Source organism: Nomascus leucogenys, chromosome 17 (genome assembly GCF_006542625.1).
Source record: "Nomascus leucogenys isolate Asia chromosome 17, Asia_NLE_v1, whole genome shotgun sequence".
NCBI lineage: Eukaryota > Metazoa > Chordata > Mammalia > Primates > Hylobatidae > Nomascus > Nomascus leucogenys.
The window spans coordinates 89,700,419-89,728,398 of NC_044397.1; the positions used below are offsets into that span (position 1 = coordinate 89,700,419).

The window sequence follows — 27,980 nt, forward strand, 5'->3', positions numbered from 1 at the left end:
TTCTGTCAAGCTGTTCTTTATTTCAGGGAGGGCGGGGGAGGGGCTCAGTCTTTCTTGGCAGCAGCTTTCCTCATGGCGGCCAATACGTTGCTCAGCTCCTCCCGCTTCCTCTTGGCGCGGATGTGCGTCCCCACCTGCCAGGGACGAGGCCGCCGTCAGCCCGGCCCCGACTCCCATCCCACCCCGCCCCTCGGCCGGCAGCGCCCACCTACCCTTTTCTTGATAAACTTGAGGGCCCGTTTGTCCTTGGAGACCTTCAGTAACTCCATGGCGCGCCGCTCGTACGGGGCAAAGCCACACACCTCCCGAATCATGTCCCGCACGAACTTGGTGTGTTTGGTCAGACGCTGGCCGGGGGAAGGGGCGGCCGTCAGGGTAGGGGAGTCCCTGCATTCTAGTTAAGCAGCTTCTCTCGCGCTGCCGCGATTTCCCTGGCTACTTCCTCCCCTCTATGGGTAGCTGTGAGAACCAAGGTATTAACCCCTAGAGCTTTTCACCGCGCCCGGGGCAGCTCCCATCCTCCCCAAGTCCCAGTCTCCGCAACACCGGCAGGACGCAGCTGTAGTCCGGGCTGCCTGCTGAATAAAGGAGCCCAATACACTGACACACCTGAAATCCCTCAACCTCACACACCGCAACCTCGGGCCAGCTCCATGAGCGAACTCCTACTCCTGCGTCAGAACCCCAAACCCGCTGCCCCGCGTCGCTCTCAAGGTGCTCCCTCTGCCCCAGCGTGGAATGCACGCACGGTCAGGGAAAACCCAGATGGGTGCCCGCCTTCGAGCACCAGGCAGGAAGTCCCACTCCCCCACCCCATCTCTTCCATTCAAGCCCCGCTTAGTTCTGCGCCCGAACGCGCGTTCTTTCAGGCCGAGAGCCTTTGCCCAAGCCATGCCCTCCGCCCTCCAAGAAACCCCCGACAACCTCCGCCCGGCCCCCGCACTCACCCCGCGGCGGCGGCTGTGCCTGGGCTTGCTCACGTTCTTGGTCACTTTGTGGCCCTTGTTGAGGCCCACGGCCATAGGGTAGCGTAGAGCCATGGCTGCGGACAGCGACGGGGAGAAGGGGCGGAGGTGAGTACCGGCTCGGTTCCCGAGGCCCAGAGCCCCGCGTCCCGGCTCCTTCAGCCTCGCTCGCCACAACCAACCATCTTCCAACCTGCGCAGAAAACCCGGGAGTCCGGATGGCGGCGGATCCCGGCAGTGCGGGAACCCACTTACCTGCTGCTCTCCAGAGGCGGCCGTGGCGGAAGGGCTGGCGTCGCGCGGAACTCTGGGATATCTACTCGGCTCAGGAGACGCAGGCCAGAGAGGCAAGAACGGCACGCGCTCCCCCTGGCGGCTGGAGTCTTCCTAGCGGTTGCGCTGAGCATGCGCGACCGAGCTCCCTGAGCATGCGCGTTTAATCCTGCGAGCCCGAGAGCTGGAGTCGGAACCAGTGGGGGTGGCTATGGCTTCCCTCCTCCCTCTGCCTTTGAAATGAGTTCGAATCCCAACTCCGCCGATTTCGGGCCGACCCTGCATCGACGGCATCACCTCCCAGAATTTCTTCACTTGTAGAACGAGAATAATAATACCAAACTGTATGAACTGTTAAAACGCCCATTAGGCCGGGCACAGTGGCTCACGCCTGTAATCTCAGCACTTTGGGAGACCGAGGCGTGTAGATCACGAGGTCAGGAGCTCCAGACCAGCCTAACACGGTGAAACCCCATTTCTACTAAAAATACAAAAAATTAGCCAGGCGTGGTGGCAGGCGCCTGTAGTCCCAGCTACTCGGGAGGCTGAGGCAGGAGAATGGAGTGAACCCAGGAGGCAGAGCTTGCAGTGAGCCAAGATCGTGCCACTGCACTCCAGCCTGGGCGACAGAGCAAGACTCTGTCTCAATAAATAAATAAATAAATAAATAGCCAGGCGTGGTGGCATGCTCCTGTAATCCCAGCTACTCAGGAGGCTGAGGCAGGAGAATTGCTTGAACCCGAGAGGCAGAGGTTGCAGTGAGCCGAGATCGCACCACTGCACTCCAGCTTGGGCGACAGAGCGAAACTCCGTTTAAAAAAAAAAAAAAAAAAAAAAAAAAAAAAGGCTATTAATGAGGTTATTGGTCAAGCTCTAGACTACGTCTGAATACAGCAACGTGTAGTAGTGCCCCTTGGGGACATCTGATGTAATTTAGATGGTGTAGGGACGGGACGCTAAATAACTGAATCAGGTGGTGGAAAACACACAAGTTTCCAATTTTTCTCCTTTAATGCTACTAATATACAAGAGAGAGTTTCAATTTAGCGCTGCTCTAATTGGGGTTAGCGCTTTCATGTTTTTTCCAGACAGGGTCTTGCTCTGTCGCCCGGGCTGGAGTGCACTGCTGTAATCATAGCTTATTGCAGCCTTGACTTCCAGGGCTCAAGTGATCCTCCTACCTTAGCCTCCTTAGCTGGGACCACAGGCGCATGCCACCACGCCTGGCTAATTTTTTAATTAAAATATTTGTTTGTGGCCGGGTGCAGTGGCTGACACCTGTAATCCCAGCACTTTGAGAGGCCGAGGCAGGAGGATCACCTAAGGCTAGGAGTTTGAGACCAGCCTGGCCAACATGGTAAAACCCTGTCTCTCCTAAAACTACAAAAAGTCAGGCGTGGCCGGGTACGGTGGCTCACGCCTGTAATGCTAGCACTTTGGGAGGCTGAGGCGGGCGGATCACGAGGTCAGGAGATCCAGACCATCCTGGCTAACACAATGAAACCCTGTCTCTACTAAAAATACAAAAAAATTAGACAGGCGTGATGGCGGGCACCTGTAGTCCCAGCTACTCAGGAGGCTGAGGCAGGAGAATGGCATGAACCCGGGAGGCGGAGCTTGCAGTGAGCCGAGATCGCGCCACTGCACTCCAGCCTGGGCTACAGAGCGATACTCTGTCTCAAAAAAAAAAAAAAAAAAAAGTCAGGCGGTGGTGACCCACACCTGTAATCTGAACTATTCGGGAGGCTGAGGCACAAGAATCACTTGAACCCTGGAGGCAGAGGTTGCAGTGAGCCTAGATCGCACCACTGCACTCCAGCCTGGGCGACAGAGTGATACTCCGTCTAATAAATAAATAAATAAAGACAGGGTTTCACCATGTTGGCCAGGCTGGTCTCAAACTCCTGACCTCAAGTGATCTGCCCACCTTGACCTCCCAAAGTGCTGGGATTATAGGCGTGAGCCACTGCTCCTGGCCCTCTCAGCCTCCATTTCCCCACCTGTGAAATGGGATTGAGAGTCAAGGCCCTTGATACACACACCCCCTCCCGCTGCCCGCCGGCTGCTAGCAAATTGGAATTACCAAGGAATTTGAACGACAGATATGCAAGAGAAGAAGAGTTTTTACTCTCAAACCGGAGGCTGGGTCCAGCTCAGAAGACACTCTTTCCCTCCTCCTCCCGCTCAGACCCTGCCACCAGGTAGATGAACAGTGTAGACGTCCCTGCAGGTGTGAAGAGTACCAGAGACCCCAGCTAGGGGAAGCTGGCAGGAGTTGTGGGGGTTCCTCCCAGGTGGAATGAGTGGAAAGAATAAATCAGGGACTTAGAGGTGCAGGCAGGAGATGGAGAGGGGTCCATGGGTGGCTCATGGGTGGCGTGACCTCTCTGAGCCTCAGTTTCCTCATCTGCAAAATGGAAGAAGTCATATCATCCATCATGGCCAAACAGGTGAGGCCTTGCAAGTCCCCGACAAAGGCGCCTAACACGGGGCACCTGCACCTCCGAAGCTGTGATTGGTTCCAGGTGCCCGTCGATTTTCTCGGTTTTGCTTTTCTGTCTTGATGACTTCATCTTGGGCTGTGGCCACCCTCTCAGGGGTGTCTCTGTGAGTGTTCTAGCTCCAGGGACAATTGGAGAGAGGAACGCTGTCGTCTGGGACGTGGAAGGGCACCCCCGGGTGCTCAGGCTGCAGCCGCAGCCGTGACGTTGAGCTCCTGGCGGATAAACCAGGCCCGCGGGCGCGGCAGCCAGCGCCGGAGCAAACACAACAGGTGGAAACGCCACGGGTAGAAGACGCCGGCCGCGCGCGTGGCGCCGCCGCGGATCACGGCCAGGGCTGCCTTGGGCCCCGGGGCCGCCTTGACCCTCGTGACTCCCCTGGGGACGGGAGAGCACGGTGGGGACTGCGGCTGGGGCTGGGCAGCCGCCCATGGCCCCCAGCCCAGCCCCCAGCTCGTCCGGGCCTCACCTGACTGCCTCGGCGGCGGAGGCGCGATCTCGGAGGCCCAGGACGCACATGGTGATGGCCACGTTCACGTCCTGCACGTCCAGCTCCCGCCGCAGGGAGCCGAAGAAGCCGTCCAGCGCGAACTTGGCCGCCGAGTAGGGAGTGGAGAACGACGTGGGCACGCGGCCTGGGGGCGCGGACAGCAGCGGCTGAGTGGCTCCTCCTCGTCCGGGAAGCCTGCCCAGACACTCCAGGCTCACCCGCATCGAGCTCCCCACTCCCCGTCCCGCAGAGCCGGGGCCGGGTGCACGCACCGAGCAGCGAGGACACCACCACCAGGGAGCCTTTGCTGTCTGTCAGGCTGGGCAGCGCCCGCGACGTCAGTTGCACGTAGCTCAAAAAGTTTACCTGCAGGCGGCACTCTCGAGTCACCGGCAGAGGCGGAGCCCAGGGGCAGGGCGGGGCCAGAAACCCAGAGGGTGGGGTCAGAGGCGGGGCCAGAAACCCGGAAGGCGGGCCCGAGGGCGGGGTCAAGGCCGGGGCGGGAGCTTGGGCTAGGAGGGGCGTGGCCGGGGCGGGACGGGTGGAGAGCCCGCCCGGGAGAAGGCAGAGCCCCGACAGCGAAGGGAACGGACCACCGGTCCCTGAGATAGAGGGGCGGGCCGGGGCCGCGGAGGAGCGGAGCACCTGCATGAGCCAGCGCGTCGCCTGGGGGCTGCGGGCTCGCGTGCCGGCTGGGGCGCCACCGATGTGGTTCAGCACGAGGTAGTCCAGCCCGCCTGGCCCAGAAACGCCGGTCAGCCCCGGAGGCCCCCAGCCAAGGACTCGATCAAACCCCGTCCCCGAGCTTAGCTCCACCCAGAGCGCTGGTGCAGTGAGCTCTGCCCCAGGTAACTCCCCCTACCATCAAAGACACCCAGCCTTGGCCTTACTCCCTGGATCTAGCAAGGTTTCGTCCCCATTCAATGAGGCCCCGTTCAGAGCTCTTCCCGCAGACGCAATGAGACTCCACCCCGACCACGCCCCCAGTCCCCATACGTCTCCTCCCTGAGACACCTATTACTGTAGCCACACCCACAGCCCAATTCTGGTCCTGTCCCTAAGGCCTAGGCCACGGTCCCGGACTCCAGGCTTCAGGCCCAGCCCCTCACCCAGCTTGTCCAGCGCAAACTGCACCACGCTCTCGGGCGCCTCGGGGGAGGCCATGTCCGCTGCGATGTAGAAGATCTTGGGGGCGCCCAGCTTCCGGCAGTTCCCTACCACCTGGGGGGGGCCAGAGCTGCCCGTGGGCCTCTCCTCTGCAGCAGCGCTCCCCCCTCCACCGCACCTGCTGGCCATAGGGAGGCCCCTGCCTGAAAACCCCTCCCCTACTCTGAGCCTCGGGCCCCATTCAACATCATTCCCAAAAATTTACCACTGCTGGGGGGCGCAAAGTGGAGGCCTGCGGGCCAGAATGCTGGCCAATTTGGTGGTTAATCAATCACCAACATCTAAAACAGGACATTTCACCTGCAATTTCCAGATTGCTAGCTTCTCTTGAAATATTGAAAGGTTTGTGCCCAAGAGCCATACCCTTCCTTGAAGTAACAATGGGCTGTTTGTTGCTAAGAAGTGCCCATCCTTCCCTTCGAGTTTAAGAACCCTGGCTATCGGCACAGGCTTGGACACTCAATACTCTCATTTGATAAGAAACACTGAGCCTTCTAGTCACCGTCTCACTGCATTGGCACAACATCCTAACCCATGAGAAGGTGGGTTTTTTTGTTTGTTTGTTTGAGACAGAGTCTCACTTTGTTGCCCAGGCTGGAGTGCAGTAGTGCGATCTCCGCTCACTGCAACCTCTGCCTCCGGGGTTCAAGTGATTCTCCTGACTCAGCCTCCCACGTAGCTGGGACTACATGCCCGTGCCACCATGCCCTGCTAATGTTTTTTTTTCTTTTTTTTTTTTGAGATGGGAGTATCGCTGTGTCACCCAGGCTGGAGTGCGGTAGCACGATCTCAGCTCACTGCAACCTCCACCTCCCAGGTTCCAGCAATTCTCCTGCCTCAGCCTCCCCAGTAGCTGGGATTACATGCCGGCTAATTTTTTATTTTTTATTTTTATTTTTGTATTTTTAGTAGAGATAGGGTTTCACCATGTTTGCCAGGCTGGTTTTGAACTCCTGACCTCAACTGATCCGTCCGCCTTGGCCTCCCAAAGTGCTAGGATTACAGGCGTGAGCCACCATGCCTGGCCTAATTTTTGTGTTTTTAGTAGAGACCGGGTTTTGCCATGTTGGCCAGGCTGGTCTTGAACTCCTGACCTCAGGTGATCCACTTGCCTCGGCCTCCCAAAGTGCTGACTACAAGCGTGAGCCACCGTGCCTGGCCAGAAAGTGGTTTTATTGTCCCTGTTTTGCAAATGAGGAAACTGAGAGGCTCAGAGAGGTTAGGCAACTTGCCCAAGGTCACACAAGAAGCCTGGATCATTGCAGGGATTCAAACCCAGGCTCTCTTCCCTCCTGCCACGAGCACCCCCACCATTCGTCTAGACATGGGGTGGCTCACCTTCTGCAGGAGAGCCTCAGTGTGGGCAGTGAGCACCAGGTGGGAGCCCAGACGCGCGTAGTGATAGGCCAGCTCCTCACCAACACCAGCGTTGGCCCCTGTCAGCAGCACTCGCGCTCCCTGGAGGCTGGCTGGCCATAGCCGGGATGGTCACTCTGGGCGGAGGACAGGACAGCTGGCCCGGTTTCTCCCTCCCTCAACCCCAGGTGCTCACCTGGGTCGAAGTTGTCATCCCAATAATAGGCGAAGAACAGGGCCCCCAGCCCTGTGAGGAGAAGCACCTTCATGGTCCTCTGTGGGCCTGCAGAGGGACAGGGGACAGAGGTGGCCAGCACAGGCCTGGCCCACAGCCACCCGTGTTTGGTGGGTGCTTGGTGATGCCACCACCTTGGATCCATGCCTTCCTCTCCACCTCCACAGCCACCACCTGTCCAGGCCACCACGGTGGCTCCATGAACCACCGCACCTGCACCCTCCCCCTCCACCCTTCTCAACCCTCTCCATCCGCACACCTTGCCTCTCCTGGACTGAAAATCCTTCCTGTTCCAGTTAGAATAAAAACCAGACTCCTTGGTGGCTACAAACGCCCTGTATGGACCTGTCCTCCTTGCTCACTTCGCTCCACTAAAACAGACCCTTCGCTGTTCCTTGAAACCAGCCAGTCACCATCCTGCCTCAGGGCCTTCACATGGGCTGTTCCTACTGCCTAGAATGCCGTTCCTGGATATAACCCAATGGTTTGCTCTCTCACTTCTTTCAAGTCTCAGTGCAAAAGTGACCTCCTTTAGCTGGATGTGGTGGCTCACACCTGGAATCCCAGCACTTTGGGAGGCTGAGGCGGGCAAATCACTTGAGATCAGGAGTTTGAGACCAGCCTGGCCAACATGGTGAAACCCCATCTCTACTAAAAATACAAAAATTAGCCGGGCGTGGTGGCAGGCGGCTGTAATCCCAGCTACTCAGGGGCCTGAGGCACGCACATGCCTGTAATCCCAGATACTTGAGAGGCTGAGGCAGGAGAATCGCTTGAACCTGGGAGGTGGAAGTTGCAGTGTGCCAAGATTTGCCATTGCACTCCAGCCTGGGCAACAAGAGGGAAACTCTGTATCAAAAAAAAAAAAAAAAAAAAAAAAGTGACCTCTTTCAAGCAAGGGCCTCCTTTTTTTATATATTTTTTAATTTTTAATTTTTTTTTTTTTTTGAGGCAGAGTCTCACTCTGTTGCCCAGGCTGGAGTGCAGTGGCGTGACCATAGCTCACTGCAGCCTGGACCTCTTGGGCTCAAGCAATCCTCTTGCCTCAGCCAATGGAGCAGCTGGGACTACAGGTGGGTGCACCAGCACGCCCAAGTAATCATCGTATTTTTTGTAGAGATGGGGTCTCACTATGTTGCCCAGGCTGATTTCGAACTCCTGGGCTCAAGTGATCCTCCCACCTCAGCCTCCCAAAGTGCTAGGATTACAGGTGTGAGCCACCGTGCCCAGCCCAAGGATCATCTGTTACTCGTTCCACCATCCTTCTCCCTCTGTAGACCATCACCTCCATAAGGGCAGGAAGGAAATGGAAATCTGCTATTTTGTTCACTATTGGGTCTTCAGGCCCCAAAACTGTGCCAGGTACACAGTAGGTGCTCAATACTACCAGATTGATCATGGAGTGATACGAGGCACGTGGGAGGCGAGAGGTGAGGAAGCCAAGAGACAGCTCCCTCTCTGGGGACGCCCAGAAGGAGTTTGACATGTGGGGTTGGGTTGGAGACAGAGGTGCCTGCGTCATCCAGATGAAGATATGATTTCAGCTGTGGGAGCTGATTCACTAATTCCAGGGAGAAGGTGAAAGGGAGAAACAGTCCAGGTTCTTTTTTTTTTTTTTTTTTTTTTTTTTTTTTTTGAGACTGAGTTTCACTCTTGTTGCCCAGGCTGGGATTACACCTTGTAATCCCAGCATTTTGGGAGGCCGAGGCGGGTGGATCACTTGAGGTTGGGAGTTCGAGACCAGCCTGACTAACATGGAGAAACCCAGTCTCTACTAAAAATACTAAATTAGCCGGGCATGGTGGCACATGGCTGTGATCCCAGCCAATGGAGCAGCTGGGACTACAGGTGGGTGCACCAGCACGCCCAACTAATCATTGTATTTTTTGTAGAGATGAGGTCTCCTGCTGAGGCAGGAGAATTGCTTGAACCCAGGGGGGTGGAGGTTGCAGTGAGCTGAGATCGCCCCACTGCATTCCAGCCTGGGCAACAGAGCGAGACTCTGAAAAAAAAAAAAAAAAAAAGTCAATGGGACAAGGGGAAGGGGACTTCCAGAACCAGGAAGCTGAGACAGACCAGATGGAGGGGATCGTTGAGGAGTCCCTAAATCTCCCATCTGTAGGTCCAGCCCTAGGTTCTTTGCCTCTGCTGTCCTCTGGGTATCTCCTCTTGACAACCTCCGGGCCCCTTAGAACCAGCAGGACCCAATCCAGGCTCAGCATGTAACCCCATACCTGCTTCTCTTCCCAGCTCACCATCACAGAAATAGCCCCACTGTCCCCTGTCCCTAAATGGGAGACCCAGGTATTGTCCTCACCTCCTTCTATCCTTTCACCCCCATGAGCTCATGGTTTTCAGATCTTATCAGTTCTCCCTCTCCAATCTCTCCCCAGCTGTCCCTTCCTCTCTCTCTCCAGGGCTCCCAGATCGCCACCTCCCTCCTAGACCCTACCCCTGGCCTGACCACCCCCATCTTTCCTCTGGCCTCCCTTCCATCTCCTACTTGGTCTCCCCCACCTCCACACTGGCTTCCCCATGTCCACACTCATTCCCTCCCTGCCTCTTCTGTCAATGCAGCCAAAGGTGTCTGTGTCAAAAGCAACATGGCCATGGCCCTTCCTGCTCCAAACCCTCTCAGGGGTCCCCACTGCAACTGATGGAAACCAGGCTCCTCACTGCACCCCATGAGGCCCTGCAGGTATAGCCCCTGACTACCTGTCTATCCTCCTGTCCCACGGCCCCATCTATGAATCGTTCAGTTCTCAAAATAATGAACTCCTCACCTTCCCCAGACACACCAGGCATGCCCACAGCAAGAAACGAGCTTCCACCTTTTCCCCTTCCAGGGACAGCCCATGAAGCCCCTCTGCTCATCCCTCTTTCCACCCCCAGCTCTACACTGACTGCAGCAGCCCGGCAGGGGGAAGTGGGACCAGATGGACAGACGGGTAGACGGATGGGTGGATGGTTGAATGGATGGATGGACAGATGCATGTATGGATGCATAGATAGAAGGATGGATGGGTGGATGGCCAGATGAATAGATGGATGGGTGGATAGATGGATGAGTGGATGGATGTATGAATGGATAAATGGGGGGAACACATAAATGGATGGAAGGATGGATGTATGGACGGACGGATGCATCGATGTATGGATGGATGTATGGACGGATGGATGAGTGGATGGCCAGATAAATAGATGGATGGGTGGACAGATGGATGAGTGGAAGGATGGGGGGAACAGATGGATGAATGGATGGGTGGGTGGATGGGCGGACAGATGGATGAACGCTTGGGTGGATGGATGGGGAGTCAGATGGATGAATGAAAGTGTGGATGGATAGATGGAAGGATAGATGGCCAGATGGATAGACGGATGGGGGACAGATGGATGGATGGAAGGATGGACGGATGGATGGGCAGATGAACGGTTGAAGCAGCCCGGCCGAAATGCGGGAGAAATGGGGGGAGTCCCTGCTGAACACATCGGCCCCTTCTTGACCTTGGAGGGCCTTAGCTTCCCCTCTGAACAAAGCGGGCGTGTGACCCTCTGCGCACCCCTAAACCGTGAACTCACCCACTCAGGTCTCAGTTTCCCCCACTGTCCAGCGGGGGTGGGGTCCCGGCCTGGGAGCCACGCGAACGCCCCCACGGTCCTCTCTTCTCGGCCGCCTCCTGCCGCCCCGACCGCACCCCCTCCCGTAGGGCAGGGGTCACGTGACTGGAAGCCCACCTCCTCCAAGGGAGGGGTCGGGCCTCGGGGACCCAGCGCCGGAGCGTAGCCGGGCAACAGTCCCCGCCTGGTCTCCACCTCCCAGCAGGGGCCCGGCCCCGCCCCCTGGGCGGACGCGCCGCCTTCGAATCGATCACATGAGGGGGCCGCCGCTCTCGAACAATCCCGCCCTCTCGTTGCCGTGACAATCGCCTTATAGGCACACTCTTCCTAAGTCCGGGCCCTTGGTCCCCCGCGCGGGCGCGGGTGGATCTCTCGGGCTCTGACTTCTTTTCGGGTCACCTTCAGGCTTCAGCCAGGCACCTGACGCCTCTTTCCCCTCACGCTGCCAGGGCCAGGCAGGGCCGGGCCGGGCCGAACTACATTTCCCAGGAGGCTCCGCGGCCAGGTGCAAACAGCGCCGTGCTGACTACATTTCCCAGACAGCCTTGCGGCGGCCCGGGCCTTAAAGCGTCCATTTCCCAGCGGCCCTCCGCTGCGAGACCACAGCTCTTCTCTGGAGTCTCAGAGCCGTAAGACACTACGACTCCCAGAGGACCTTGCGTCGGGCAAGAAAGACTACACCTCCCAGAGGCCTCGCGGCGCCGCGACAGGAAGCGGCGGGCGAGTCGAGTGTCCTTGCGCGTGGATCCGAGCGACCATGGTGGCCCGGGTGTGGTCGCTGATGAGGTGCGTGGGGGCGCCGGAGGGGACCCGAGTCCCCGAAAAAGCCCCTTTTTGTGGGCATCCCTGTCTCCAGTCTGGTCCCAATCTCCTCTTCGCTTCCCGTAGAGTCACTTCCCCTTCGTCCTTCGCCTATGGGCCAGATAGGGAAACTGAGGCGTCAGCGGGGTGGGGCTTCCCGAGGTCGCCAATCCCCTCCCTCCTGCTTCCCAGCGAGCCCTTGGCGTTCCACTCGTGGTGTCAGCCTCCGCCTCCGAGCCTCAGTTGTCTTCTCTGTGAAGTGGGAATGCCGGTGAATCCTGCCGCTGGCGTGGATGAGAAGTGAATGCGTGCTCAGAGCTGCAAGTGACAGTGGGCAGGAGGCGCCCAGGGACACTTGGTTTCTCCAGGGCTGGAAGGCTTCTAGAAGGTCAAGATCTTACGTCTTCACTGCCCCTGCTCACTGTGGGACTTTTGAGTGACTCACTCTCCCCCTCTGGGTTTCAGTTTATCAGTTAAAGTGGCGTCCAGCCGCCCTGCCTTGCACGTTGTAAAACGAATGCTGTGTATAATGGGGGTATGGGTCGACGGTGCTACACTACAGAGTGTCACTCCGTGGACGGTGAGCCCTCAGGAGGGTCTCACTCTCCCCGTGGGCCTTGGCCCCTGAAGGTGGCGGTCGGTGTCCGCTGAGCTTCTGCTCCTGCTGTCCCTGCCCGCAGGTTCCTCATCAAGGGAAGTGTGGCTGGGGGCGCCGTCTACCTGGTGTACGACCAGGAGCTGCTGGGGCCCAGCGACAAGAGCCAGGCAGCCCTACAGAAGGCTGGGGAGGTGGTCCCCCCCGCCATGTACCAGTTCAGCCAGTACGTGTGTCAGCAGACAGGCCTGCAGATACCCCAGGTACTACGGGCTGGGAGCGAGGCCAGGGCTTGGCGGGTGGTCAGCTCTGGGGGGTCCCTCCAGCCCTGCACGATGTTGTTCTCCATATTGATGCTGGCCTGATTTTCCAGCCTGTCCTCCTCCCTCCGCCTCTGGGGATGGGCTGCTGAGCCTTTTCACCAGTTCTTTCTGCCTATCTCTTTTCCCAGCTCCCAGCTCCTCCAAAGATTTACTTTCCCATTCGTGACTCCTGGAATGCAGGTAAGGCACCCAGTTTCTTTGCTTGGAGGGAGACACCCCAGTCTAGCCCCTCTCCCCACTTCCTGGCCATTCCTTTCTGTCCATCCCCCTTGCTGCCCGACACATGTCTCTTAGGGATCTAAAAGGGAAAGGAGGCTGAGCACCGTGGCTCACGCCTGTAATCCCAGCACTTTGGGAGGCTGAGGTGGGCGGATCATCTGAAGTCAGGAGTTCGAGACCAGCCTGGGCAACATGGTGAAACCCCATCTGTACTAAAAATACAAAAATTAACCGTGCGTGGTGCGTGCCTGTAATCTCAGCTGCTACTTGCGAGGCTGAGGCAGGAGAATTGCTTGAACCCAGGAGGCAGAGGTTGCAGTGAGCCGAGGCTGCACCACTGCACTCCAGCCTGGGCGACAGGGCGAGACTCCATCTCAAAAAAATATATATATATACAAAAATTAGCCTGGTATGGTGGCGCACTTGTAGTCCCAGCTACTTGGGAGGCTGAGGCAGGAGAATCGCTTGAACCCGGGAGGCGAAGGTTGCAGTGAGCCCAGATTGCACTACTGCACTCCAGCATGGGAGACAAAGTGAGACTCCGTCTCCGCCCCCTACACCCCCCACCGCCCAAAACAAACTCTAGAGTTTCCCAGGGGTTGGAGGCTGGGTGAGGCTGGGAGGAGAGCATCACCAGTGGCCATCCCTTTCCCACAGGCATCATGAAGGTGATGTCAGCTCTGTCGGTGGCCCCCTCCAAGGCCTGCGAGTACTCCAAGGAGGGCTGGGAGTATGTGAAGGCGCGCACCAAGTAGCGAGTCAGCAGGGGCTGCCTGCCCCGGCCAGGGCTACCACTGACCTGAAGACTCCGGACTGGGACCCCATTCCGAGGGCAGCTCCCGGCCTTGCCGGCCCAATAAAGGACTTCGGAAGTGTTCCCTGACCCGTTTGCTGGCCCCAGGGGGCACAGGGTCGGCCTGGTGGTGCCCAGAGCACCAAGGCCTGGGCTTCTGGCTCCTGATGGCTTGTCAGGGCTTGACCTTGACCACAGGCCATAGCTCTCCCCTTTGCCATCTGCTCCGGTGCCGGGGGTCAAAGGTCAGAGCGGTTGCTTCCAGCGCTCCGCAGACCGAGCTCTGGGGCCGGGAAAGTGCTTTGGCCAAGCCTGGGTTGTGGAGGGTCTTGGTTTTGGAGGGCTGAGACCAGCATAGGACAGTGGAAGAGCCAGAGTGGACAGAAGTGGGGTCTGCTTCCCTGCGGGACACAGGGCAGCAGCCCCCGGGGCCACTGGTTCCTGCCCTCCTCAGCCCCTATCCGCAGTCCTGTCCTGGCCCTTCCTTGGTCGGACTCCACCCTCATTCCACCCTCTCCCCGACAACCCTAGCAGGGGACTCCTGGCCATTGAAGGAAATCCAAGTGTTTGTTGCCATTCAGAGGGTCTCCTGGACATCCCCTCTCCCCTGGGACGCCTTCCCTGACACCCCTGCCGCACACTGGACGGGCTACCTGGCAGCCTGCACAGGTCCCCGCATCAGGCATGAGCCTCGGGAGGCCAGGCCTGTTGAGGGGCTCCCTCAGAGGCTCCCAGCACCAGCCACAGAGGGCGCTCCCCAGGGTTGGTGATGGCAAGAGGCCTGTGCCCAGAAACCAGTCTGGCGGCTCCAGACAGATGGGGGTGGCAGGGGGCTTGGGTGGGGCCAGAGGCCTCCGTAGGATGCTGCCCTGGGAGCAGGGAGCAGACGGGTGATGCTCGCAGAGCTGGGACAGGGTCCCCGTTCCCACGGGTTCAGGAGTTTATGTTGCTTGGTGTAGGGGACTGAGCTCAGGAGGGGACAGCTATTACAGAGGAGAGGAGCAGAGACTAGAGGCCGGGACATCTCCCCCACTGTCCCACTCAGAAAGGAGAAGCCACTGGCCTGAGCAGGGCGTAGGAGGGGTGTGGCTGGCATCAGCGGCCTAGTCTGGTGGAAGGGGAGCCCACAGGGCCTGCCCACCCCATTCCCCGCAGGAGCGTGGTCCCCGGGGCAGGTCCTCCACATCTGCTGTGCCACTGTCCTTACTGGGCCTTGGCAGTGGTGGGGGCAGGTCTAGGGTGAGGAGGGATGAGCAGGGCAGGGGAGCATCCCTGACCCTCGGTGCTGCGGGAGGAAGCTGGTGCTCGCCGTCCTGGCCAGGAGCACCCACACACCCACTGTCCCCTGACACCATCCACCAAGCCCTTCCCGAAGCCCCAGGAAGGAGCAGGCTTCTGGCCCATTTTACAGATGAAGAAACTGGCGCAGACAGACAGTTTTGTCTGCCCAGCCTGTCCGGAGCCCAGGCTGTTCACCACAAACCCTCGCGGGGGATGCAGAATTTCCAGTCGCCTTGCACCCAGGTACCCAGCCCCAGCCCAGCCTGTGAGGACAGGAGGGGTTTGCACTCAGTGCTGTGATGCCATGGCTGGGCCAGGGGACCTCAGCCTGCTCCAGGACGCCTCTGCAGCCTCACACCTGTTGCCATCACTGTTAGAGGGGAAAGACTGGATGAGGCCAGTGAGCAGCTGCCTTCTGGCCCCTCCCCTCCATCCAGGCGGCCGGGTCTTGCAGCTCCACAAATGGGGCTTAGTTCTTCCCTGGGGTCACAGGCTTTATCCCTTGAGTCCATCCTCGCCCATCCACTGGTACCTGTGTGCAAGAACGTGCCTGGGTTCAGGGGAGTTGGGGGGCCGTGAAAGCGGAGCTCCAGAGAGCAGAGGTGGCTGGGGCAGATCTAGGGGTGACTTTAGGAAGGCAGGAAGGGGCTGGGGAAACACCAGACCACACCCACAGCCAAGATCACAGAGCAAGGCAAGTCTGGCATGTGGCACAGTGCCATTTGACAGCTGGGGTCACTCAGTAGCTGGAAGCAGGATGGGCTAGGAACGGAGTCCAGGGAAAGCTAGCCTGTCTCGATGTGGGCTGGGCAGAGCTAGAAGAGAGAGCAGGGGGAGTCCATAGGCGGAGGCTAGCTGGGGCTGGGGCGTGGGGACACCGAGTGGCTGTCATCAGTGGCTGCCCTTCCTTTCAGCTGTCACCACAGCTGCCCATGGTCCTACTCCAGCCTTGAGCGTACCTTGCCTGGCCCTGGCCTGGAGTGAGTGCTAACTCCATCCCAAGGAGTAGTGGGTGCAGCAGAAATGGAGGTGATTAGCTGGGTGTGGTGGCATGTGCCTGTAGGCCAGGCTGAGGCAGGAGGATCACTGGGACATTGAGTCTGCAGTGAGCCATGACTCTACCACCACACTCCAGCCTGGGTGACACAGTGAGACCCTGTCTCTTAATAATAAAGCCAAGGTAACCAGGAGCAACGTGAGCCCTGAGGGTCCCCAACCCTGGCTGAGGGGATGCTTGGCTCAGGGTCTCCGTGGTACCAGCCCAGAGCACATTCAGCCCACCCTTGGCCCCATCCATCCGGTGTCATATGGGCCAGCGGCAACCTGGCTTCTTCCTGTGTGGACTGAGGGCTGAGCAGCCAGTTTTAATTAAATCTGAAAGGACAAGGTGACAACCGAAGCAGTTGACAGCCACGCGTCTTCCCATCTAACGTGGTCCGGGAAATGAGTTTGCTGTCAGTAGAGATGTAGGATTTTTCTTCTCAGTCGCTTTGCAAGCCAGGGATCTCCAGCCGGCGACGCCTAGCCTGGGCCTCCCTTGGTCATGCTAGCATTGCCCCAGAGGCCTGTGTTATAGCTTGTACCTGCGTTCTGTGGTTCCCGAGCTATTGTACTGCGCCCAAGAAGAATGAGGATACGCTGGACATTGAAGGCTGAGGAAGGAGAAGAATTTTATTGAGCGACTGAACAGCTTTCAGGGGAGGGAGGATGCGGGGGGTGGTTCTCTTCTCCTCCTCCTTTCGTAGCTGGGTCCGGGACATTTTATAGGCCCAGAATAGGAGAGGGGCAGGCCATAGATAGTATTGGAAAGGGCAACATTCGATTGGTTAAAAGGCATTGTTCAGAAAGAATCAACCAGGAAAGGGTAGGCAAACAGGAACAGAAGTTCTCACTCTGGGTGGTGGGTTTCCTCCAGGACCAGCAGTCTGGTCTTTCAGCTTTCAGGCTATTTTTGGCTTGAAGGTGGGGTTTCACTAGGACCTGTCCCTATCTGCCTAGACACTTGGCTGCCTCCTGTCACTTTCAGTAGTGATCCCAGTGAATTTGGACTTGAGAGCTGCCCTATGCCTTGGTAGAATTCGGTTTTTGGAGCTGGAGGGAGAGGGAATGCAGTTCTACGATGGTGCCCTTCATCCCGCAATCCTAAGTAGCCTCATTTTACAGGTCAGCAAACGGGGGCTCAGAAAACTGCAAGAACTTACCTGGAGGCAGGCGATGGCAGAGGCAACAGTGGAAGCTCTGTGTTCTGACCCCTCTGCTGGCCTCTGGCGGCACTGAGGCCACTGGAGGGCTGGTGTCTTTCATCCTCAGGGATGGTCTCTGGAAGAAAGAAGAGGCAGGCCAAGGGGAGGGGTGGTTTCCTTGAGGCTGAGGCTGGGAGAGAACTTCCAGGCCTCAACCCCCACACCACCTCTGCATTCCAGGAGCACCAGGTGCCTCATCTCACCTTGCAGGAGAGTAAGACACCTCCCGTCCTCATCCTGGCAGACTCCTCTCCTACACGCAGGGTCACCGTGCCCCTGTTCTGAGGCAGAGTTCAGCACCTTTTCTTCTTGGGCATCACAGTTTGCTTTTGTGTGACTTAGCTCAACAAGATGCAGGCTCCCTGAGGGAAGGGACCATGTGTTAATAGCAGGCGTGTTCCCAAACCTCAGCATAGAACCTGGGGTATAGAAGATGATTAGTAAGCATGGGCTGGGCGCGGTGGCTCACGCCTGTAATCCCAGCACTTTGAGAGGCCGAGACGGGTGGATCACCTGAGGTCAGGAGTTCGAGACCAGCCTGGCCAACATGGCAGAACCCCGTCTCTACTAAAAAAATACAAAAATTAGCCAGGCGTGATGGCACATGCCTATAGTCCCAGCTACTCGGGAGGCTGAAGCAGGAGAATCACTTGAGGCGGAGGTTGCAGTGAGCCAAGATTGTGCCACTGCACTCCAGCCTGGGTGACAGAGTAAGACTTCGTCTCAAAACTAAATAATACTAATAATAAGAAGAGGCCGGGCGCGGTGGCTTGCGCCTGTAATCCTAGTACTTTGGGAGGCCGAGGCGGGCGGATCACAAGGTCAGGAGATCGAGACCATCCTGGCTAACATGGTGAAGCCCCGTCTCTACTAAAAATACCTAAAATTAGCCAGGCATGGTGGGGGCACCTGTAGCCCCAGCTACTTGGGAGGCTGAGACGGGAGAATGTCATGAACCTGGGAGGTGGAGGTTGCAGTGAGCTGAGATCGTGCCACTGCACTCCAAGCCTGGGCGACAGTGTGAGACTGTATCTCAAAAAAAAAAAAGAAGAAAGAAAAAAAATGAAAAGAAGATGATTAGTAAGCATGGATGAATTAATGGATGAGTATAGTCAATGGCTTGATGGATTAATGAGTGGATGGGATGAGTGGTTAGATGGGTAGATGCATGCATGGGTGAGTGGGTAGATGGATGATGGGGTAGATGGGTAGGTAGGTGGATTGGGTGGATAGGTGGATGGATGGATGTATGGATGGATGGATGGATGGATGGATGACTGGGTGGGTGGATGGATGGATGGATGGATGGATGACTGGGTGGGTGGATGAATGGATGGATAGATAGGTGGATGAATGGGGTAGATGAATGGGGTGGGTGAGTGGATGGATGATGAATGAATGGGTATGTGGATGGATGGATGGATGGATGGATGGATGGATGGATGGGTGGGTGGATGATTGGGTGGATGGATGGATAGGTAGGTAGATGGATGCATGGGTTAGATGGAGGATGCATGGATGGATGGATGGATGGGTGGGTGGGTGGATGGATGGTTGGGTGGGTAGACGGGTGGATGGATGGGTGGGTGGGTAGACAAGTGGGTGGATGGGTGGGTGGGTGGATAGATGGATGGGTAGGTGGGTAGGTGGATGGACGGATGGGTGGTTGGGTCGGTGGATGGTTAGGTAGGTAGATGGATGAATGGGTTAGATGAAAGATGGATGGATGGGTGGGTGGGTAGGTGGGTGGATGGATGGGTGGGTGGGTGGATGGATGGGTGGGTGGGTTGGTGGATGGATGGTTGGGTGGGTAGGTGGGTGGTGGATGGGTGGGTGGGTAGATGGGTGGATGGATGGGTGGATGGGGGGATGGATGGGTGGGTGGGTAGATGGGTGGATGGATGGGTGGGTGGGTTGATGGATGGGTGGGTGGGTTGGTGGATGGATGGTTGGGTGGGTAGGTGGGTGGTGGATGGGTGGGTGGGTAGATGGGTGGATGGATGGGTGGATGGGGGGATGGATGGGTGGGTGGGTAGATGGGTGGATGGATGGGTGGGTGGGTGGATAGATGGATGGATGAATGTGTTGGTGGATGGATGGATGAGGACTGGTTTGTCTACTCCACTTACCCACAAAGCACTGGTCCATCTTGGTTCAGAGAGTCTTGCCAGTGAAGGCCTGTTGTTGGGGAGAGCCTGGCATTGTTGGGCTGGCTGCCACTAGAGTCATGGCCAACAATGAAGACGTTGCCCTGGCTGAGGTGCAGGCCGAAGTGGACACTCATGTGCGTCGCCGTGCTGAAACCAAGGGCAAGGTCTATCCCTCTGGGACCTGGGCTTCAGCTGCTTCCTGGAGACACGTGTAAGAATGGGGACCAGATTTGGAGGGAAAAGTCTCCTCTTACTGTATAGAATAACCTCAAGAGACCACCAAGTGGCCCATGGCCAGAGACTTTTCACTCCCAGAGTGTTAAAAATACATGGTGCTGTCCCCTGTGGCCATTCCCTCTTCCCCCAAAGCCTTCTGGCAGTTTCTCCCACAAGCTTGCTCCTGTTGGCCTCAGAGCCTTCGGTGTGTTCCCCCAGCCAGGAAACACCTCCATTCCTTCTGTGGCCAGGGCAACCTGTACCATCAAGCTGCACTTTTTTTTATTGAGACAGAGTCTCACGCTTCTCCCCCAGGCTGGAGTGCAGTGGTGATCTTGGCTCACTGCAACCTCCACCTCCTGGGTTCAAGCGATTCTCCTGCCTCAGCCTCCTGAGTATCTGGGACTACAGGCGCGCGCCACCACTCCTGGCTAATGTTTGTATTTTTAGTAGAGATGGGGTTTTACTATGTTGGCCAGGCTGGTCTCAACCTCCTGACCACAAGTGATCTGCCTGCCTCAGCCTCCCAAAGTGCTGGGATTACAGGCATGAGCCACCGCACCTGGCCTTTTTTATTTTTTCAAGATGGAGTTTTGCTCTGTTGCCCAGGCTAGAGTGCAGTGGTATGATCTCGGCTCACTGCAACCTCCACCTCCCGGGTTCAAGTGATTCTCCTGCCTCAGCCTGCTGAGTAGCTGGGATTACAGGTGCCCACCACTGTGCCTGGCTAATTTTTTCTATTTCTAGTAGAAGCGGGGTTTCACCATATTGGCCAGAGTGGTCTCGAACTCCTGACCTTGTGATCCGCCTGCCTCGGCCTCCAAAAGTGCTGGGATTACAGGTGTGAGCAACTGCGCCTGGCCTAAGCTGCACTTCATAAGCTCACTACGTGCATGTGTGCCCGCCTTGAGGGCAGGTACTGATTGGGTCTGTTGTGTGAACACATCTGGTCAGTGCCGGGGACCCTGCTTGAGAGGGGGGCTGTGGAAATGGGAGTTGAATGAATGGGTGGTTTGAAGCTTGGATCTTTTCCACTGCCAGTTGAGGGTCCTCACTCGTCAGTTCACCCTGCTAGGCATCAGTTTTCCTGTCGGCAAAATGGGGTTGTACAGCCTCCTGGGGTTATATTGAGGATGGTGGGGAAGAGCAGGTACAGCTCAGTGCCTGGCTGACAGCAGGGCCAAATCCCCATCCTTCCCTGTGTAGCAGGACAGCAAGGGTGCTGCCTGGGCGTTAGAAGTAGAACATCCCATGCAAATGACTCAAGACTGTGGCCAGGGAGAAGCGCTCCCAGGCATCTCTCCTGCCTAGGAGACTGGGCTGCCTGCATTGCCTGGTGCCTGGAATCCTAGCACGCTGGGAGGCCAAGGAAGGCGGATTGCTTGAGGACAGGAATTCAAGACCAGCCTGGGCATGATGAAACCCCATCTCTACAAAAGACACAAAAATTAGCCGGGTGTGGTGTCACCCACCTGTAGTCTCAGCTACTGGGCAGGCTGAGGTGGGAGGATCGCTTGAGCCCAGGAAATGGAGACTGCAGTGAGCTATGATTGCACCACTGCACTCCAACCTGGGTGACAGAAGGAGACTGTCTCACACACACAAAGCTTGTAGCAATTTGTTACAGCGGCCCTAGAGAACTCGGTAACTGCCATAGATTCTGATTTCGTAGGTCCATGTAGGTGATGCAGTAAGGGTTTAGAATCATTGCTGTGGGCATTTGGTTCTCACAGGTACAGTGTCCAATCTGTGCCCTCAGTTTTCTCTTCTGTTAACTGGGGCTGATAATGACACCTGGGAGGAATGTATGAGGCCATGTAAAGCAGAGTTAAAAGGGAGTCTGGGCCGGGCACGGTGGCTCACGCCTATAATCCCAGCACTTTGGGAGGCCGAGGCAGGAGGATCACGAGGTCAGGAGATAGAGACCATCCTGGCTAATATGGTGAAACCCCGTTTCTACTAAAAATACAAAAAATTAGCCGGGCGTGGTGGCGGGTGCCTGTAGTCCCTGCTACTTGGGAGGTTGAGGCAGGAGAATGGCATGAACCTGGGAGGCGGAGCTTGCAGTGAGCAGAGATCGTGCCACTGCACTCCAGCCTGGGCGACAGAGCAAGACTCGGTCTCAAAAAAAAAAGGGGGAGTCTGTAGGGACATTCCCCAGATGTTCACAGACCTCATCTCTCTCTGCTAGTGGAATCTGTCATTTCTTTCTTTCATTTTTTTTTTTTTTTTTTTTTTTTTTGAGACGGAGTCTCGCTGTCGCCCAGGCTGGAGTGCAGTGGCGCCACCTCGGCTCACTGCAAGCTCCGCCTCCCGGGTTCACGCCATTCTCCTGCCTCAGCCTCTCCGAGTAGCTGGGACTACAGGCGCCCGCCACTACGCCCGGCTAATTTTTGTATTTTTTAGTAGAGACGGGGTTTCACCGTGGTCTCGATCTCCTGACCTCGTGATCCGCCCGCCTCAGGCCTCCCAAAGTGCTGGGATTACAAGCGTGAGCCACCGCGCCCGGCCTCTTTCTTTCATTTTTATTTTTATCTTTGAGACGAAGTCTTGCTCTGTTGCCCAGGCTGGAGTGTGGTGGTGCGATCTTGGCTCACTGAAACCTCCTGGGTTCAAGTGACTATCCTGCCTCAGCCTCCTGAGTAGCTGGGACTAGAGGCATGCACCACCACACCTGGTTAATTTTTGTATTTTTAGTAGAGACGGGGTTTCACCATGTTGCCCAGGCTGGTCTCAAAATCCTGACCCCAGGTGATCCACCCACCTTGGCCTCTCAAAGTGCTGGGATTACAGGCGGGAGCCACCGCACCCGGCCTGTCATTTCTTACTTCAAAAAATACCCCCGAAAACCCAAAGAAATGGGGTCTTGGTATACTGTCCAGGCTGGACTTTAACTCCTGGCCTTAAGCAATCTGTCTGCCTTGGCCTCCCAAGTAGCTGGGATTGATTACTGGCATGCACAACTGCATATGGCTCAAAAAAAAAATGGGGCCGAATGCGGTGGCTCACACCTGTAATCCCAGCACCTTGGGAGGTCGAGGCAGGCAGATCACCTGAGGTCAGGAGCTTGAGACCAGCCTGCCCAATGTGGTGAAAACCCATCTCTAGTAAAAATGCAAAAATTAGCTGGGCGTGGTGGTGGGTGCCTGTAGTCCCAGCTACTCAGGAGGCTGAGGTAGGAGAATTGCTTGAATCCAGGAGACAGAGGTTGCAGTGAGCCAAGATCGCACCACTGCACTCCAGCCTGGGTGACAGAGGGAGACTCCGTCTTTAAAAAAAAAAAAAAAAAAAAGTACAGAGAATGTGAACTGTTTGTGTGTTAAAAAAAAAAAAAAAAAAAGTATGAGAGGAAGGCTGAGAACATGGCTGCTGGGGGTTACCACTGGGTTCATTCCTGGATGTCACATCCCTTCTGAAGCGCAACATTCCGTCTTCGCCAGGGACGGGTTGCAAGAAAGGCGAGCACAGGACCGACCGTGTTCTGGCTAAGTAGCCTCAGGGGTAAGTTTGCCAAGAGGCCTGTGAGTGCAAGTCCCCGTTCCTGTCCTTCCTTCTGCTGGATAGGCCCCGATGATGCCCACACTGTGGGTGGATAGGATTTTTGAAGCCGTTTCAGCCATCCATCATCCATGAGAGCCCCAAAATCCTCAGAAACAGAGCCTGAGGTGGGCTGCAGTGAGCCCTGGGAACTGCCTACTTACAGACTTCCCGTTAACGCAGGGAAGGGCCCCCCTTTACCATCTAAGCCGCCACTGGTATTGGTGGGGTCTGTCCTTTGCAGCTGAAGGGATCCTAGAGCGTCACTGGGGCTCCGCCATCTTCCTCTCTGCTGGACACTGCTTCCTCCCTGCTGTCCGCTACAGTGAGGCTTACAAAATGGGGGAGGCACTCGCTTCACAGTTTGAGGTATGTCCCAAGTCTGGCCTGGCTTCCTGGATTAGGACAGGTGCTGGATCCCAGATGCCATGGCTCCAGCCTGCTGTTGGGTGTGTGGAGGGTTGGCGTTGGGCTTGTCCCTTCCGGCTGACGCAGAGGCCAGCCCTGGGCTGGTCAGAGCCCCATCCTGGCACGAGGGGGCTGGGCCTGCGCACAAGCACACCGCAGGCCTGAGATGCTGCTGATGACCTTCAGCCTTCACTGCTTCCACCCGACTCTGCCGTGAAAATAGTTTGTCCTCTGAGTAAAAGGTAATGCAGAAGCATCCACATGATGATGGTGACTGGGCTTTGGCAAGTCAGTGTGGAGAGTGGCAGCTGGAAATCTTCGCAGGCTTGGTTCGAGTGTGATCCGCAGGGGAAGCATCCGCCAGTGTCCATCAACAGGGTGTGAGACCCCCATACCCTGACAGGGATGCCACCCAGTACCCAAGAGCAAAGCAGCCCCATCTGTGCTAACATTAAAGGAGTGGAGAGCTCGCTGATCTGAGAAGCCAGGCAAAACCTGCACCGCACAGGCCCATTATGCGAAAACCAACCATTCTCACTGGAAAGCCTGTTCCACACCCGGATGCCTTCCCAGAGGTTTTCTATCACATGTGTTTCATACAGTTAGAAATAAACAGAGTCGGCCAGGCGCGGTGGTTCACGCCTGTAATCCCACCACTTTGGGAGGCCGAGGCAGTCAGATCACGAGGTCAGGAGTTCGAGACCAGCCTGACCAATATGGCGAAACCCCATCTCTACTAGAAATACAAAAATTAGCCGGGTGTGGTGGCGGGCGCCTGTAGTCCCGGCTACACGGGAGGCTGAGGCAGGAGAATCACTTGAACCCTGGAGGTAGAGGTTGCAGTGAGCCAAGATCGCACCACTGCACTCCAGGCCTGGGTGGCGGAGCGAGACTCCATCTCAAATTAAAAAAAAAAAAAATAATAATAATAATAATAAAAAGGAACAATCAGTGTATATCAATACAACTAAAAGACACTCTAATTTCGTTTCATTTAAAGAGGCAGAAATAAAGAAATGACACTTTAAATAAAGGGTATGTGAACGGAAACACATTTATTACAAAAAAAAAAAAAACCCAAAACGAAAAACAAATTCACATTGTATTGAGCTACAATATGGCAGCAGATTAAAAAAAAAATATTTTTACACAGTTTAAGGTAACTCCTAACAGAACATAGCCTTGTTGCCACATGACAGGGACACAGGATTCCAAGTACTCAGTAGCGGCGAGTGAAGCGGGCATCGCTGGGCCTGCTCCCCCGGCTCTGGCCTCCGAACCCGCCTTGCATGCCACCATGTGGGATGGGGTGGCCCCGGGAGGCCCCGCCTGGGGCAAAGCTGCCGCGCCTAGGAACAAATTTACATTGGTTTGACTGCGAAGTCCTCCTGCTCCCTGGCCCATCCCAGCCTGCACAGCTTCCCTGGGTGTTGCCTGCAGGCAGGGCCCCTTCCTGATGCCCTCCCCTCCTGAGTGGCAGCAGGCTCCACAGTACCCCATGCCTGGCCTCACGTCACACTTGGGGGAGGGGGCGTTAGCTGGAAGGACTTGGTTGTTAAGCCTCCCGCAAGGTAGGCCAATATGCCAAGCAAGGGAAAGGGGCGCCGCCCCCAGCATGCCTTACCCTGACATTCCTCCTCGGTTCATCATGTGGCCAGGCCCGGAGTGACCAGACATGCTTCTCTCGCCACCTGGAAGACAGACGTGCTTTCACACAGGGAACCTGCGCACACGGTGTGGAACCCACAGCACATTTAGCTCACTCCACTCCCTTTGGTGAGGCCCCCAGGTACCCAGAACTAGCAGGTCCCAGGGACCACAGATGTCCAGCTTCCTCTCAGCAGAGAGGACTTGGGAACGCTCACTGTCCAACTCCTGGGCCGGACCATCAGAGAGCAGGCGGTGTCTGGAGTGCTCTTCACTCCTCATTCCAGCACTGAGGGCAGAGCACCTCCTGTGCTCCCCTGAGGAGTGAGAGAAGGCACGGCCTCCATCTTTCCATCACTCCCCAGCACATCCTGGTCCCAGCCCAGAGCTGCTCACCTTGCCACCTCTTGTGATCCCTGTCCATCATGCCCCCATCAGCCGTGCCCTGCCATGCCCGGTCATCCTCTCTTCGGCCATGGTCCCCCCAGTCACGTCTGCCCCTTGAAAAAGAGACATCTCTGATTTGGATTGCCCCCATCTCTGGCTCTCGTGCTAATAAATGTGGTGGCTTCTGGAGGGTGAATCTCTGTGTTTCCCACCCTGTGCCCACATCCCAGCTACTTGGGGGCCCCCTTGTGAGGGGCGGGGGGGGGGGGGACAGGTACTGTGGGGTGTGGGACACAAACCTGGGGGGAGGAGGCAGCCCCCGGCCCTCACTCATTCTCTTGTCGGAGCCATAGCCCCCCCAGCCATCGCGGGAGTCCCGGCCGTGGCGCTCTGGTCCTCCATGGCGTTCTGGGTAATGCTGGACATCACAGACCCAGAAGGGAAAAAAAAGCTTCAGTGTCAGCCCCCAGACCCCAAGGCTTTTCAGGCAACATGCTAACGATGACAACAACAGTCACTCAGGACAGAAGTGCTGGCAGGCTGTATTGGTTCACACGACACAGCTGCCTCCCTGAAATCTGCAGACCAGAGGCCCTGTGCCCTAGGCTCATGGCCTGGTACACAAAAGGTACTAGTACCAAGGCAGGTCCCCACGGCACCACCAGAGCCGGGAGGGCCACCAGGGGTCACCCACTAAAGATGATGCTTATAAGAGAGATTCCCTGGGTCCCACAGCTCAAATGGTTAGTGCCCAGAGCCAACAGTATTCTCTTACTGTCTTCTACTAAGGAAAGGTCAGGTTTATAAACCTTTAATGTGTGCATATTCTGGAAATAATTTTTACAAATTTCTTCCTTCCACAGTGAAGGAAGTATCAAACAGAGCCCTTCATCCGACCAATTGCTAGGTAAGCATCCTTCCTCACAGTCAAGTTTCTTGGAAGTTTCTGCTGGGTTGCCCAGTCCAGGACCTTGCACCTTGCTCTGCTCAGGATATAAGACACAGGACACTGAGAGATAAACGGCTGACCGTCCGCTTGGCCAGTCCCACCTTTCCCTCTTCTGTGTCATTGTTTTTGTAAACCACGTGGCTAACACAAACCAGGAGTTCTTGACCCTGCTATTTCAGGGAAGACCAAGAGAGGGCGAGTCACACTCTCTGCCTACTTATTTGATGGCCAAGGTTAATATTTACACCCACAGCCTATTTCTGTGGCTGGAAGCACTTTCCAGCCTGACTTTCACAAAAGCTAGTGAGGTAGCTTTGGCTCCACAGTCCTGTTCTTTCTCTTTCCACAAATACGTTATGTGGCCTCTGGGTTTTTTGCCCCATGACCACATTGTAGGTGAAACGAAACTAGAAAGGAGTCCTGGTAAGGAAACCCCCTTGACGCAGGCTAGTCGTTATCCATGTCCAAGTTCACCTCCCCGTTCAACGGAGAGCTCTGCCAGGGCGAAGGCAAAGATGGCAGCATGCTCTACCACGTGCAAGATGTCCCATGTTACCACTGCCTGCTTCTCTGGCCTATTCTCCCAGCGTATGCTCTGATGCCTCCCCCCAACAAAGTAAGAAAAGGGACTCCTGAAATAAGCTCTTAGTATTTGAAAATTGAACCAACATTTTTCTGTCCAACCAACCCACGTAACAGTTCAATGAGGCCCATAAGTTCTGTGCTAGTTTTCTCTGTAGGGAGATGTCACCATTTGCCTTTGGGGTAACTCTGATGACTCATTTATGACTGTGTATGTGAGGAGAAAGGATCAAACCACCTTCCACTGTTAGGAAAGCATATCTGACACCTGCATGAAAATAGCTGGTGGCCAGGTGTGCTGGCTCACATCTGTAATCCTAGCACTTTGGGAGGCCGAGGTAGGAGGATCACTTGAGCTCAGGAGTTCAAAACTGGCCTGGGCAACATAGTGAGATCCCGTCTCTATTAAAAAAAAAAAAAAAGTAGCTGGCAATGATAAACATGTTTGTACAGACACGCGCCCACCTCATGTAAACCCACCACCACTCCACCCTTTGTAGGAGGAATATCACCCTCATTTCACTGCTGGGGAGACAGGCTCAGCAGGAAGGGGTGACACCAAGGTGTGACTCCAGTTCTGATTCTGGAGCCTGTACATGGAACCACTGGTGTATGCTCCTCCACCAAAGAAAATCCACAAGACTAGTTCTACGTTTTGCTGCATATAATTTGCCTCCAGGAGCAGGGAAAAAGGAACCCCATGAGGCTGATGGAATTCCTGAGGATCCCGAGACAGAGCCGCGTACTTGGCTATGCTCTGCCACATTAAGGAACCAAGGGGGACAGAAACGGGAAGCTTATGGTGGAGTCCAGAAAACGCTGGCAGGAGGAGGAAGGGCTCATGAGTGGAGTCCTCAGAGAGGAGGCATCTTCCACACAGCAATGTGCTGCCCCCAAGTTTATAGAGAAAGCCACTAGAGGTCCAAGGCTCTCCTGGGAAGTCTCAGTCTCAATGTAAGATGGAAGGAGAAAATGGAACTTATTGTTCTAACGTGCTAGCCCCCGAAGGAGAACGAGCACAGACCAGAGACCTGGTTGTTTTCCAAGGCTAAGCGGGGCCCTGGGGTGATGAAGGATGTCCTTACTTTCCAAAGAGGGCAGGCACTCGAGGACAGACACAGCAACCACAGCCTCCCCAGATGCACCTGTCTGAGTCAGCTGTGCGGCTCACTAGACACTTCCCAGCAGAGCCAGGTCACTCTCCAAGGTTCCCTGGCACTGTTGCATGTGTGTGGTGAGTGTGG

General features: G+C 56.2%; 5 protein-coding genes across 33 annotated transcripts in view; 1 reads left to right on the forward strand and 4 right to left on the reverse strand.

Moving 5' to 3' along the window:
* Window positions 1–1,324, reverse strand: RPL36 (ribosomal protein L36). The gene is made up of 4 exons (XM_003280578.4): window positions 1,221–1,324; window positions 948–1,042; window positions 213–347; window positions 1–134 (listed from the first exon to the last, which is right to left on the reverse strand). The coding sequence occupies exons 2-4, from the start codon at window positions 1,038–1,040 to the stop codon at window positions 45–47; spliced, it is 318 nt and encodes a 105-aa protein (XP_003280626.1). The 5' UTR covers window positions 1,041–1,042; window positions 1,221–1,324; the 3' UTR covers window positions 1–44.
* Window positions 1,325–1,341: 17 nt separating this feature from the next.
* On the reverse strand, window positions 1,342–11,085 carry HSD11B1L (hydroxysteroid 11-beta dehydrogenase 1 like). 23 transcript variants are annotated; one of them, XM_030796267.1, is made up of 8 exons: window positions 10,567–11,085; window positions 6,949–7,073; window positions 6,735–6,865; window positions 5,339–5,450; window positions 4,875–4,966; window positions 4,209–4,595; window positions 3,734–4,117; window positions 3,344–3,645 (listed from the first exon to the last, which is right to left on the reverse strand). In XM_030796267.1, the coding sequence occupies exons 2-8, from the start codon at window positions 7,019–7,021 to the stop codon at window positions 3,556–3,558; spliced, it is 1,269 nt and encodes a 422-aa protein (XP_030652127.1). In that variant the 5' UTR covers window positions 7,022–7,073; window positions 10,567–11,085; the 3' UTR covers window positions 3,344–3,555. The 23 variants fall into 23 exon arrangements, with proteins under 23 accessions (XP_030652129.1, XP_030652139.1, XP_030652127.1 ...); XM_003280582.4 differs by having other exon boundaries at window positions 3,344–4,117; window positions 4,209–4,374; window positions 4,502–4,595; window positions 6,949–7,035; window positions 10,567–10,808; XM_030796266.1 differs by having other exon boundaries at window positions 6,949–7,035; window positions 10,567–10,646.
* On the forward strand, window positions 10,939–13,419 carry MICOS13 (mitochondrial contact site and cristae organizing system subunit 13). 2 transcript variants are annotated; one of them, XM_012503451.1, is made up of 5 exons: window positions 10,939–11,391; window positions 11,599–11,794; window positions 12,087–12,264; window positions 12,453–12,504; window positions 13,201–13,419. In XM_012503451.1, the coding sequence occupies exons 2-5, from the start codon at window positions 11,700–11,702 to the stop codon at window positions 13,296–13,298; spliced, it is 423 nt and encodes a 140-aa protein (XP_012358905.1). In that variant the 5' UTR covers window positions 10,939–11,391; window positions 11,599–11,699; the 3' UTR covers window positions 13,299–13,419. The 2 variants fall into 2 exon arrangements, with proteins under 2 accessions (XP_012358905.1, XP_003280625.1); XM_003280577.3 differs by lacking the exon at window positions 11,599–11,794.
* Window positions 13,420–15,761: 2,342 nt separating this feature from the next.
* Window positions 15,762–19,468, reverse strand: LOC115830887. Its single transcript, XM_030796282.1, has 4 exons — window positions 18,990–19,468; window positions 17,064–17,222; window positions 16,819–16,936; window positions 15,762–16,269 (listed from the first exon to the last, which is right to left on the reverse strand). The coding sequence occupies exons 1-4, from the start codon at window positions 19,006–19,008 to the stop codon at window positions 16,188–16,190; spliced, it is 378 nt and encodes a 125-aa protein (XP_030652142.1). The 5' UTR covers window positions 19,009–19,468; the 3' UTR covers window positions 15,762–16,187.
* A 4,732-nt stretch (window positions 19,469–24,200) lies between these two features.
* SAFB (scaffold attachment factor B) overlaps window positions 24,201–27,980 on the reverse strand; it is a 46,578-nt gene continuing 42,798 nt past the window's right edge. For 4 of the 6 annotated variants that reach the window (XM_030796285.1, XM_030796284.1, XM_030796288.1 and 1 more), the window contains 4 exons: window positions 25,505–25,623; window positions 25,215–25,318; window positions 24,796–24,862; window positions 24,201–24,520 (listed from right to left, as the gene is read on the reverse strand). In XM_030796285.1, coding sequence (XP_030652145.1) covers window positions 24,391–24,520; window positions 24,796–24,862; window positions 25,215–25,318; window positions 25,505–25,623 — 420 coding nt within the window. In that variant the 3' untranslated portion in view covers window positions 24,201–24,390. The remainder of the gene's footprint in view (window positions 24,521–24,795; window positions 24,863–25,214; window positions 25,319–25,504; window positions 25,624–27,980) is intronic. The other 2 variants (XM_030796287.1, XM_030796286.1) reach the window with 1 other exon arrangement.

What these genes read in the sequence shown, in the direction of transcription:
- RPL36 (XM_003280578.4), bottom strand. Translation starts at nt 1,040, where the DNA reads ATGGCTCTACGCTACCCTATGGCCGTGGGCCTCAACAAGGGCCACAAA. An exon ending in GGCACAGCCGCCGCCGCGGG is followed by an intron (nt 348 to 947) that starts GTGAGTGCGGGG and finishes TCCCCCGGCCAG; the next exon opens with CGTCTGACCAAACACACCAA. An exon ending in TCAAGTTTATCAAGAAAAGG is followed by an intron (nt 135 to 212) that starts GTAGGTGGGCGC and finishes CGTCCCTGGCAG; the next exon opens with GTGGGGACGCACATCCGCGC.
- HSD11B1L (XM_030796263.1), bottom strand. Translation starts at nt 7,132, where the DNA reads ATGGATCCAAGGTGGTGGCATCACCAAGCACCCACCAAACACGGGTGG. An exon ending in GTTTGCGCTGGACAAGCTGG is followed by an intron (nt 4,967 to 5,338) that starts GTGAGGGGCTGG and finishes TTTCTGGGCCAG; the next exon opens with GCGGGCTGGACTACCTCGTG. An exon ending in TCACAGCTTCGGAGGTGCAG is followed by an intron (nt 3,646 to 3,733) that starts GTGCCCCGTGTT and finishes TCCATTTTGCAG; the next exon opens with ATGAGGAAACTGAGGCTCAG.
- MICOS13 (XM_012503451.1), top strand. Translation starts at nt 11,700, where the DNA reads ATGAGAAGTGAATGCGTGCTCAGAGCTGCAAGTGACAGTGGGCAGGAG. An exon ending in GGCTGGAAGGCTTCTAGAAG is followed by an intron (nt 11,795 to 12,086) that starts GTCAAGATCTTA and finishes CCCTGCCCGCAG; the next exon opens with GTTCCTCATCAAGGGAAGTG. An exon ending in TCGTGACTCCTGGAATGCAG is followed by an intron (nt 12,505 to 13,200) that starts GTAAGGCACCCA and finishes CCTTTCCCACAG; the next exon opens with GCATCATGAAGGTGATGTCA.
- LOC115830887 (XM_030796282.1), bottom strand. An exon ending in GTGTCTTACTCTCCTGCAAG is followed by an intron (nt 16,937 to 17,063) that starts GTGAGATGAGGC and finishes TCTTTCTTCCAG; the next exon opens with AGACCATCCCTGAGGATGAA. An exon ending in CTGCCATCGCCTGCCTCCAG is followed by an intron (nt 16,270 to 16,818) that starts GTAAGTTCTTGC and finishes CTCCTTCCTCAG; the next exon opens with CCTTCAATGTCCAGCGTATC.